This window comes from Alexandromys fortis, unplaced genomic scaffold (assembly GCF_014885135.2).
Source record: "Alexandromys fortis isolate MF-2015 unplaced genomic scaffold, M_Fortis_MF-2015_v1.1 scaffold_67, whole genome shotgun sequence".
In the NCBI taxonomy this organism is placed as follows: domain Eukaryota; kingdom Metazoa; phylum Chordata; class Mammalia; order Rodentia; family Cricetidae; genus Alexandromys; species Alexandromys fortis.
The window spans coordinates 2,521,653-2,534,034 of NW_026067945.1; the positions used below are offsets into that span (position 1 = coordinate 2,521,653).

General features: G+C 40.9%; 1 protein-coding gene across 1 annotated transcript in view; it reads left to right on the forward strand.

Annotated features, from left to right (window-relative positions):
• Cers3 (ceramide synthase 3) overlaps positions 1-12,382 on the forward strand; it is a 92,999-nt gene that overhangs the window by 19,411 nt on the left and 61,206 nt on the right. Inside the window, exon 2 of the mRNA XM_050149175.1 lies at positions 6,113-6,286. Within this exon, the coding sequence (XP_050005132.1) occupies positions 6,114-6,286 (173 nt within the window). The 5' untranslated portion in view covers position 6,113. The remainder of the gene's footprint in view (positions 1-6,112; positions 6,287-12,382) is intronic.

Consider the following 12,382-nt stretch of genomic DNA (forward strand, 5'->3'; position numbering starts at 1 on the left):
TCTCTCTCTCTCTCTCTCTCTCTCTCTCTCTCTCTCTCTCTCATTTTTATTTACTCTAACTGTATTGTGTAGGTATGTATGATGTATGAATGTGTGTGTCCACTTGACACATAGCACATGTGTGGAAGTGAGAGGATAACTCCAGAGAGTCAATTTTCTCCACGTTTTTAATTGAATTTATTAAGCTCTACATTTTTCTCTGCTTCTCTCCCTGCCTCTCCCCTTCCCCTTCAACTCTCTCCCAAGGTCCCCATGCTTCCAATTTACTCGGGAGATCTTGTCCTTTTCTACTTCCCAGGTAGATTAGATCCATGTATGTCTCTCTTAGAGTCCTCATTGTTGTCTACGTTCTCTGGGATTGTGATTTGTAGGCTGGTTTTCTTTGCTTTATGTTTAAAAACAACTTATGAGTGAGTACATATGATATTTGTCTTTCTGGGTCTGGGTTACTTCACTCAATATATTTTCTAGCTCCATCCATTTTCCTGCAAAATTCAAGATGTCATTACTTTTTTCCTGCTGTGTAGTACTCCATTGTGTAAATGTACCAATTTTCCTTATCCATTCTTCAGTCAAGGGACATTTAGGTTGTTTCCAGGTTCTGGCTATGACAAACAATGCTGCTATGAACATAGTTGGGCACATGTCTTTATGACGATGGAACATCCTTTGGGTAAAAGTGGTATTGCTGGGTCTTGAGGACGGTTGTTTCCTAATTTTCTAAGAAATCACCACACTGACATCCAAAGGGTCTGTATCAGCTTGCACTCCCACCAGCAATGCAGGAGTCTTCCCTTTACCCCACAACCTCTCCAGCATAAGTTGTCATCAGTGTTTTTGATCTTGGCCATTCTTACAGGTGTAAGATGGAATCTCAGAGTTGTTTTGATTTGCATTTCTCTGATGACTAAGGATGTTGAGCATTTTCTTAAGTGTCTTTCATTCATTTTAGATTCCTCTGTTGAGAGTTCACTGTTTAGGTCTGTACACCCTTTTTTTTTGGATTATGTGTTCTTTTGATGACCAATTTCTTGAGTTCTTTGTATATTTTGGAGATTGGCCCTCTATCTGTTGTGGGGTTAGTGAAGATCTTTTCCCATTCTGTAGGCTGCCGTTTTGTCTTGTTGACTGTGTCCTTTGCTTTACAGAAGCTTTTCTGGGGTTTCATTTATTATTTGTTTATCTCAGTGTCTGTACTACTGGGGTTATATTTAGGAAGTGCTCTCCTGTGCCAATCATTTAAGTGTACTTCCCTCTTTTTCTTCTATGAGGTTCGGTGTTGTTGGCTTTATGTTGAGGTCTATGATCCATTTGGACTTGAGTTTTGTGCATGGTGATAGATATGGATCTCTTTTCATTCTTCTACATGTTTATATTCAGTTATGCCAGCACTACTTGTTAAATATGCTTTCTTTTTCCATTATATTTTTTCTTTGTCAAAAATCAGGTGTTTGAAAGTGTGTGGATTAATATCCAGGTCTTTGATTTGGTTCCATTGGTCCTCCTGTCTGTTTTTATGCCAATACCAGGCTGTTTTTCAGTACTGTAGCTCTGTAGTAGAGTTTGAAGTCAGGGATTGTGATGCCTCCAGAAGTTCCTTTATTGTACAGGATTGTTTTGGCTATCCTGGGTCATTTGCTTTTCCATATGAAGTTGAATACCGTTCTTTTGAGGCTATACAGTTTAGGTTGGCCTTGAACTTGAAATCTTCCTGCCTAAGGTATTTTATTCTTTTTTTGTTTGGTTTGGTTTTTGATGTAAATTTCACATATTACACAGTTAAAGTGTGCACTTAAATGCTTTTTTGTGTATTCTCTGCTGTGTAGTAGCACAGGTTTGGAATATTTCATTACTCTCAAAGAATTGTCATAACTCCTCCCTCAGAAATCACTTCCAATCCCCTCAAACTGGTAATGCCACCCCTGCTCCACCCCAAGGCATCTCTAACCTGCTTTCTGTCTCTATGGAGCTGTTTATTTTGAATGTTTCATATCCATGAGCTCATATATCCATTTGTGTCTGGCCTTTTGCCTAAGTCTTCAAGAGTCACTCACATTGTAACTTCAATCTTTTCAATCTCCTGCTAGCTGGGAATGACTGACTTCAGGTCCCATGCACTCTCTGATGTTCTAAAGACTGTCTTCCCCATCAGCACCCCCTTGGAGCACACGCAGGAACATCTCTCTATGGCCTATCCGTGTTTATCAGACTTCATTATCACACCCAGTGCTGTGAAGTGACTGAGTTTCTTTTTCTTTCATGGCCAATAACGTTGTGCATCCCTTCTTGTGCTTATTGGTCACCTGTGTGTCTCAGGTAAAATGTTTATTCAGATTCTTTACAAAGATGGGCTATTTGTCTTGTTATTAGTGGGTTGTAAGGGATTTTTGTATATTTGAAATGTTAATCCCTTTGTACTGGGTGGTTATGTGTGTCAACTTGACACAAGCTAGAGCCATCAGAGGAAGGATCCTCAGTTGAGGAAATGCCTCCCTGAGATCCAGCTGTAAGGCATTTTCTCAATTAGTGATCAATGGGGAAAGCCCAGCTCATGGTGGGTGGTCTCATCCCTGGACTGCTGGCCCTGGGTTTTATAAGACATTAGAGTGACTAAGCCAGAGGTAGCAAGCCAGTAAGCAGCATCCTGCCATGACCTCTGCATCAGCTCCTGTCTCCAGGATACTGCCCTGTTTGAGTTCCTGTCCTGACTTCCTTCAGTAATGAACAGCAATGCTGAAGTGTGAGCCAAATAAACCCTTTCCTCCCCAACTTGCTCTTTAGTCATGGTGTTTTGTCATAGTAATAGAAACCCTGACTAAGATACCCTTATTAGACAAATTTTTCAGACACTCTCCCTGTTCTGTAGGTTCTTTACTCATGTTCTTGGTGGTATGTATTGATGCACAGAAGTCTTTAATTGTGATCCATTTTGATCTACTTTTTCTCTTGTTGCTTATGCTTTGGGTGCCATCTCCAAAGGCCTGGCCTGAGACAAGGTCACCAAGATTCATTCATGCCAACATTTTATTCTAAGAGTTGTATAACTCTGGCTCCTACATTTAGATAGTTTTGAGTCCTTCTTGTCCTTGATATGAACAAAGGGCTCTAAGACCCCTGATTCTGCTGTCACTGATGTTTGGTAGCAACACCCAAAAAAGAGTGCATAGTATGGATTGATTTAGCTTCATTTCTAAGTTTGAGTTGTTTTTCAGGGTCTGTCTTCTGCATCCTTTCTGACTTCTGTTACGTTGTCTCTTTTTTTGGCTGTCTTTATTTTGCATTACTGGAAATTAGAGTTACTATTATTTTCGATAGCCCTGAAGTCACTGCAAGAATTTACTCCTGTGTAATTTATAAGCTGCTTCTCCCAAGATAGAAAAATCTGTGTTGCTTTGAGTTGTGTTATAGGAGCGAACAACTTATTTTATGTAGTGATTATTAAACAATATTGGAAAATACCTAACTTACAGCATTGCTATTTGCTCCCAGCCCTGGTATTTTTCTTATTATCACGGCTAATAATGCCATAAAGCTGCCAAGGCAAACTTCTTAAAAGATATGTTTGTCTTTACAACCAAGCTTGACTCTTCAGTTACTTTACCGAATAGGTTGTTGACATCCCATCACCACTGCCCAGCCCCAGCTGCTTTATCAGTTGTCACCACCCTTGCCTGGTTCAGACCACATCAACTCTTGACTGGGTTGTAATCTCCCTGAATTCAAGCATCACTCCCTCATCCCTTCCTTCTTTTCAGCCCCCAACCCCAACAGAGAATGTACAGGTATTGGTGGAAATATTCAACTGTATTTGCATGAATTGTCAGTTCTAGTTAGAAAGTATAGTGGAATGATAATCCATACACAAAGTCACTTTTCTCCAAGGGCATGGCTGTGCAGGTGTGATTCTGATTGGGTTGGTGTCCCTCTCAACACTGGGCATAAGGTTGTGAAATCTAAAGACAGTGTGACCTGTGTTCCTGGCTAAATATTTATAGAAAAAAATCAAAACAGTCTCAGTTTCAAAATGCTAGGATCAAAATGGCCCTCAATGGTGAGGTTAAAACATGCTGGTGATGTCATGAATTACACATTTCTTGGCAAACAGGAAATTGTTGAAATCTCTAAAATGGCAATATGCTCTTATATGCTAATAAGTTGATGGATAGTTGATGCACTAGGCAGGGCCCAAGAAAGACCAAGGCAGGATTCAAGGGTTTGGTCATCAGTCATACCTTTCAACTTCTGGGAAGGGCCAAGGGGCTTGGGGTTGAATTCTTTTCCAGTGGCCAAATGGCTTACTCATGCTTACACAGTGAAGTTTCAGTAAGAACAGAGGGCAGATTTCCAAGGGCTTCAGGTAGCTCCACATGGAGAGCATAGATGCTTAGTGCCCCTCCTACATGCTTTGTCCAATACATGTCTTCTCTGCATCATTGATAATAAACCAATGTAAGTCCATCTTTCCCAAGCCTGGTGGGTTTTGTGTGCCCCTAGATGTGTAGCTAGTTGTCAAAAAGCACAAGTCAAATAACCTGGGGCTTGAGGCTGACATCTGACCTGCGAGGGAGACAGCAGATTTGGGGTTGAGCCCACAGTAATTTCAGACTTGAGTTGGGTGAGAGGTCGCCCAGCAGGTGTTCAGTGCTGCAAAGCCATCTGCTTGCTGCTGGAGAGGGATGCTTGCTGCTGGAGAGGGATGCTTGTTTGCACTCTGTGGTCACAGATGTCTCTGGGTTGGTTGTTAGAACAGCAAAGGGAAGCGACAGAATCCAAGTTGCATTTCAGTGCTGCTTGCTGTTCCTCTCCCGTTATTCTCCCTTCTCCAGTTCACTCAACTTCCTGCTCAGCCATCTTTCTAGGACTTACCCTTACTGGGCCCAGTGTCCGTTTTTGCCTCTCAGAACCTTGTAGTTTTTTCTTCCTTTTTTAGTTAGGTTTCTTTCCTTTTTTTTCCTTTTCCTTTGATTGAAAATTAAATAGAGTCAAATAATATATGCTCATGATGGTTTCCCCTCCCTCTACACCTCCCAGGTCCTCTCCACCTCCCCTCCCCTCCACTCCCTTTCTGCCTCTCATTAAAAAAGAACAGGCTTCTAAGGTATAATAATATAATTTACAAAGTAAGATGAAACAAAAATAACACCTTGGAATTGGATAATTTTTATGGGTACCTAAAAATATGTGTTAAAGTTACTTTAGTCAGACTTGCCTTACCTACAATGCTGTTTGGTTCTTAAGATGGAGTCTTAGCTATTAACTGCTATGCACCCACCACCTAGCGCAGTGCCTCACAGATAATGGAGTCCCCATAGATATAATTATTATCGTGGAGCCATGACCAAGTTCCCATAGATATAATTATTAACACAGAGCCGTGCCCGATGGCAAGGATTCGTAATCTTAGCTGTTAGGAAGCTGAAGCAGGAGGATCCACAGGTTCAAGGCCTGCTTGAGCAACAAAATGAGAACAAGGCTGATCTATGCAACTTAGTAAGAACTAGCTTCAAAGTGACAAGGGGGCTAAGGATGAATCTCACTGTAGAATCCTTGCCTAGCATGACCGAAGTCTGAGGACGAATCCCACTGTACAGTCTTTGCCTAACATGAATAAAGTCCTCAGTTCAGTCCCTACTGTCATCAAAATAAAAATAAAAATAGAAAGATTATGGCCATGATCTCCTTTGAACTCCTGTCCCTTGTTTCCCAGGCAATGTTTTTAGGGTGCTAGTCAAATTTTATACACACATTGGAGCTTTCAGGGCATTGACTTTCAATACCTTGAAATTGTAGAACCTATTGAATCATTTCTATATCATGAGTGATATTAGTGGAAAATAAATATCTGCACTGCCCGCCTGTGTGCTTCCTGAACTATGAAGGAGAGTATGTAAAGTTTCAGGCTTCCACTCCATAGTCCAAGCACTTCTGGGAGCACGGGATGAGATTTTCTTGTTAGATGCAGCAGAGGACCGTGGGAGTTAGTATACTCCCTTTGTTATTTTCGGAATCCCAGAATCCCGCTTTAGGTGTTTTCAAGGACAGCGCTCAACATTATTACAATTCCAAGTGCTGATTTGACGAGTCTAATGTGCTCTTTTCTTCATTTGTCTAGAATGTTTCAGAAGTTTAAAGACTGGTTCTGGCTGGAGAAATTCTGGCTTCCTCCGACAATAAAGTGGTCAGATCTTGAAGATCATGACGGGCTCGTCTTTGTTAAAGCTTCCCATTTGTACATGACGATTCCATATGCCCTTCTCTTGATGATCGTCAGATACTTCTTTGAAAAGTAAGTGGCACTTATGTTTCTTCCCTTTCCAACCCTCTCCCCTTTCTTTGCTAATTTTACCATGGCCAAGTCTAAGATATGATCCATATTGATTCTCTTGTTCAGAGGCTGCAGATTTGGGTGGAACCTATGCAATAAAATGCTCATGAATATTATTTGCAAGCTGCAGAATTAGAGGTGTGAATACGATTGAGTGTTTTACAGTAAAAATAAAACAGAGTTGAGACAGGGTGAGTAGGGTAGACGGCCATGATGGTACAGGTGTATATAGAAATTTAACCATGAATTGTATTGATTTATACAATTAGCACTACTAATGGCAAATTCCCAAAGGGACAGTGCTAGACAAATCTTCTTCTTGAAGATGAGCCATTATTCTAGAATGCCTGGAAAATATCCGAAGTGTCTCATTAAGGAACAGACCAAATGCCTCTGCATAGCATAGCTTAAATTAAGTGGTGTAGCTGCCCTTTCTTCCCATGCATAAGGAAATCATAACAGAACATTAATTTGGTTTCTCAGAAAATAGTAAACTTTTTTTCTTGGCTTAATTTTATAGAAAGTTCTTCCAGCCTCGTATTAAAACTGTACTAGTGTTCTGACAACAGGAAGCAAATGTTCATGGGTAGTTTCTGTGGTGGACTCTGCTATGAGCAAGAGCTAGAGAAAGTGATGCCAGCCTGGTACAGATCAAGTAGCCCAAGATCACATGGGACACAGACCATGTGTTTATAACCATCTGCAGGTCTTGAGAGTTTGTTTGACCAGTTCTAGCATGTGGACTTGCCGAAAGCTTGCTGTGTGAACAGTAGCTTCACTTGGTTAAAAATGCACTGTTGCTATTGAAAAGAGACCCTGGCCTGTCACTAAAGTGTAGCTGAGGGCATTGGAAAAATATCCTTCCCTTCAAAATACTTATTTTTATGTATGTGTACATGTTTACAGCACATGTATCTTTGTGCCTACACAGGCCAGAAGAAGGCATTGGATCCCCTGAGGCTGGGATTATGGGTACCTGTGACCTGCACCATGTAGGTGCTGGGAACTGAATTTGAGTCAAGCAGCAAGCACTTTTAACTACTGAGCCCTCTCTCTAGCTCCTGTCCCTCTTCTTAACAGTTACTTCTACTTTCTACAGACATAGTTTGATTTTCCAAATAATGCATAAGGAAAATGAAAATTTCCCGTGGACATCCAGATTAAGAAATGACCATGGCTGCCCAGAACTGTTCACTGGCTGTGAACCGTACCGATGACCTTTGCTTATCTCCGTTGCAGACTGCCTGCTTTACAGCGAGCAATGGTTGTTTCCAGTCTCATGGGGCAGTGAGACAGAACATCCTTTTGGTTGCCAGGGCATTACAGCTGTGGAGGACCAAGTCTCCATGTCTAGGTCTCGCCTGGCTAACAACAGTGAGGAAGAAATCCCCTCTTTTAATTCCTAGGGCCGTTCTTGCTTCCCCAAGGGATTCAGTGTAGTCATTATCTTCTAGCTCCTTCTGTTAACTCCCAACAACTCGCCCTTATTTTCTAGTCTATAATACTACATGGACGTATTTCTCTCTGTGCGATGAAGAGAATATTCAACATTTGAAATTTATTATTTATGATAGAAGTTTATAATTTCTTTGGAATCCTATATCATATGTTATAAAAATAAACCACCAAAACCTTAGAGAAAAGATTGGCTGTTCCTTTCATTTGATGAGCACTTAGTTGAGATGGGTATAGAAGCCATAAGTGGTCTGCAGGTGAGAACACAGGAGGTTAATGACCTCGGGCTCTCAATGGTACTCAGCAAACATGCTGTGACATCAAGTTCCAGGGTGTTGGCTTGAGTGTTTTTTTTTTTTTTTCTAGTTTTGTGGATGGTTTTTGGACCTCACAGTTCAATGCTCCTGATAGAGGGAGAAAATATGTGAATATCTCTGTGTGATCAGAAGACAGTTTGGAAAGTGTACTGCAAAAGTGGAATCCTCAGGGTTAGGACCTTAACAGTTCTTATATATTTGATACTGTCAGACTATTTATTCATTATTTTGGTTAAGAATCGTAGAATCTGGTTAGTTTTCCTTCTACACATTCTTTAATGTGTTTGAAGTAGGATCTTAAAGAGATCTACTCAAAGTTCAGCACATGAGATGGACAGTTTCACACAGTATAGAGAGTGGCCCTGGAAGCCCGAGGCAAAGGCGGAGGTGGACGATGCAGCATCGGGTCAGTTGCTTTCCTCAACTGTACACAGAGGAGACTCCCATTTCTGCCCTTTTCCACTGTCCCATAGTCCTGAGAAATCCATCCACAGCCTTCTCAGGACTGGAGAAAGAGGATTCACTGTTAACTCCCTAGGGCAGATGGAAATGGGCTCACGTGAGCGTCACGTTAGAGCAGAGAGTTTGATGATGGTGTTTGTCTTTATTCATGTGGCTCCAGAAAACACATACGCCAATGCATAAATGACATGACATCGTGAGAGCTAATCCTTCCTTCTTTCCTTAAACACTCAACAGATGGTTTATGATCTGTCTACTGTGCCCTCTGTTCGCCTGTACACAGCAGTCGCTCTCTTTTTCTGTGTCTCTGAGCATCATGGGCTTTCTCCACAGGAACTTATTAGTCCATCTGGAAGTTGGAATTCTTATGCTTTTTATCACATTGTTCTATGAAACTTTTACTTAACTTCCATATTTAAAAAAAATGAAATAAAGGCCTGATCATCTGATCATTCATAACTGAATTTCTAGACTTTTATTATACCCAGAAATGTTCCTAAGTACTAGAACAGACAAAACCTGGCAGAAGTTATAGTCTTCGTCAGAACTAGAGGAAAATGGACATGTACTTATTTATTTCTTCGCTTCTTCCTGTGTGGGTTCTTTTCATTTTTTTCTTTGGTGTGTTTTTGAGACTGGGTCTCATGTAGCACAGACTAACCTTGAACTTTTTATGTAGCTGAAGATGACCTTAAAGTTATGATCCTCCTGTTTCTGCCCCCCCAAGAGCCGATGTTAGAGACATGCTACTGGGCAAGCCCTCTGCTAACCGAGCCACACTGAACTCATTACATTGCTGTGTTTGTGTGTGTATACACATTTGTATGTGTGTGGATGCGTGTGTGTGTGCAGATATGTGTACTCATCTGTGGAGGTCCGAGACTGATGGCAATCTTCCTCAATTGATTTCCACCTTATTAGTTGAGACGGGGTCTCTCAGTTGCACCCAGAGCTTGAGTATGCTACTGTCTATCTAACTTGCTTTGGGGATGGCCTGTGGGAATGTCTGGGGCATTTTCTTGATAGTTACGTGGGCAGGTGGTACTGGGCAATACAGGAAAACTAGCTAAGCACCAGCCTGGGAGGGAGCCAGCAAACAGCATGCCTCTTTGTTGACTTCAAGATCCTCTTTGAGCTTTCCCTGACATCCATCAGTGATAGGCTGTAACCTGTAAGCTAAAAGAAATGCTTTCCTCCTCACTTGCCTTTGCTCATGGTAATTCTCAGCCTTCTGAGCACTGGTCTTGCAGGCAGGCAGGCACCATGTTCACTTGGCGTTTACGTGGGCTCTGAGGACCCAGACTTGGGTCCTCATACTTGGCACAGCACGTGCTTTATCCAGTGAGCCATTTCCTCCCCTCATTTAATCTTTTTTTTTTATCTGTTAGTTACCCTTTGAGCTGGGGGTCTCTCTGTTGTCCAGCTGGACACTGAACACAGCTCCAGTGATCCGCCGCATTCAGCCTTCCAGGTCGCTGGGAACTGCGGCAGGAGTCACATACCTGCTGCACACACTAGTATCTTGAAAGCTCGGCACTATTGAGGTTTTAATTTCATACAGTTTTTAAAAGTTTGATGCAAATCATCATGCTTCCATCACCAGGACAGTGATGTAAATGCCAATCAACCTGGCAGTTCAGTTTATTTTTTTTCCACTTGCTATCCTTGGTAGTCTCTGTCTGTTCTCTATAATCTTAACTTCATATTTGCTAGATTTATTTATAATTGGAAGTATAAATTGTAACGTTTTCTGTGAATTATTCTATTTAACTAATGTTTGAGTTTTTTTCCATGTATAATGCATATGAATCAAGGTATTAAGGTTTCCCTATTCCTAAGTAGTCTTTGAACATACTTATACATCATACAAATATTTATATTTGAACTAGTTGATGGGAATATGTGCTGTTTGCAGTGTTATGGCATTGTGGATAAAAACCACGAACCTGAGTGCGAGAACATGGCTGAACATGCGCTTTCATTCCCCTTGGGAAAGAATTAAAATGTTTGCTTTTAAATGACACTATGTGTGTGCCTACACTGTGGGCTGTCACTCAGCAAGAGAAGGGAGCAGACGTCCTGTCACAGGCTGTGACATAAATAGACCTTAGAGCATGCTCGGTGAAAGAAGCTGGATCTGAGTAATTATGTATTACCCAATTTCACTTAGAAAATATCCTGTAAAGGTTAAGATATAAAGGTGAAAATAAGTTAATAATTATTTGGGTAAGGTTGAGGAAAAATGGAAAGTCATTGAGTTATATATTTGAAAAATTGAATTTTTATATGTAGAAAAATCCATAATTATTTTTAAAGACATAAATCAAATTAAAGGATAAGCAAGAGACTGGGAGAAAATGTGTATGTATCTTATGAAGAATTTAAATTCAGGGTATGAGATAAACTGTAAATCACTAGTAAATAAATAAGTGATTTTTAAATAGGCAAAAGATTCGAGTCAAAAAATACCAATAAAAAGTAAGCACACGAGAAGTTAATCAGTATCACCAATCATTGGACTAAACAGTGGAGACGGTTGGGGAGATAGGCCAGTGAGTATAGTAGTTCTGCTTTGGCACGGGGCCCTGAGTTCAGTCATAAAAATGTCACACGTGATAGTAAGGTGGCACCTGCTTATAATCCCGGAGCTGAGAAGGCAAGGACTGGCAGACCCCAGGGACTTGCTGGTGGCCAACCTAACATAATCAGTGAGCCACAAACAGTGAGAGAACCTGTCTCAGAAAACAAGGCGGGTGGCTCCTGAGAAGCCACCTGAGGTACTTCCCTAGCTTCCACAGTCGTATGCATGTGTTCTCAGGCACACTTGTGCACCCACACAAACCTACACGCATACATGCATACATACATAACATACATACGCATATACCCAGTGCACACAGAAAGTTAACAAAAATGTCAGAAGTAAGGGACTCTGAAATTCTTTTCTGCATAAAACCAGCCAAAAGATTAGCAAAAATATTCAGAGTCAACACTTTGACGATTTTACAAAGATTCATGCCAACACAGGGAGTGTCGTCTAAGAAAAACAGTCGAGTCCTGGCAAGAACAGTGAGATCTGTGGAATTTTAGCTGCCCTTTCTGTCTCTGTCAGAGAACAGCTACGAGCTCAGGCAGGTGTCAAGGCTCACTCCTTTAATCACAGTACTTGGGGAGCAGAGGTAGGAGGATCTCTGTAAGTTTAAGGCCAGCCTGGTCTACATAACTAGTTCCAAACGAGACAGGGATACATAGTGAGACTCAAAACCAAAAAAAGAAAAAAAAAAAAAAAGGCTCACATGCACGGTAAATGTAGCGTGAACCCTTGCAGTGTGGCATCCACTGAAAGGAGAGTTGGGACGTTATTGTAGAGAACTGTCAGCATCTGACTGTCTAGTACGTACAAGCTGTAATGCTGCTGTTGTGTTAGACCGTCCTCATAGTTTACTCCAGGTATTTTTAAGGGTATTTTCCTGAGAATATGGTTATCAGAAACAATTAAAGGTAATTAACTGCTTGAGGAAATAATAATTGGTTCAAAAACTAGACTAAGCAAAAAATTCAAAATGAAAAGCAGAGACTTGAGATGTCTGGAAGGATAGGGGTCCTTGAAAATCTCTGATATGTTTTTGGAAATCTTTTTTTTTTCTCAGAAAACTTTAATAATTACATTTATTCTTGCTGCTGTTAATGTTTTAAACTTTATGCCAAAATTAAAATTGTTTTATCCAGCTTAGTATAATGGTACATGCCCATAATCCTAGCAACAATTCTTTTTTTTATTTATTTATTAAAGATTTCTGTCTCTTCCCCACCGCCGCCTCCC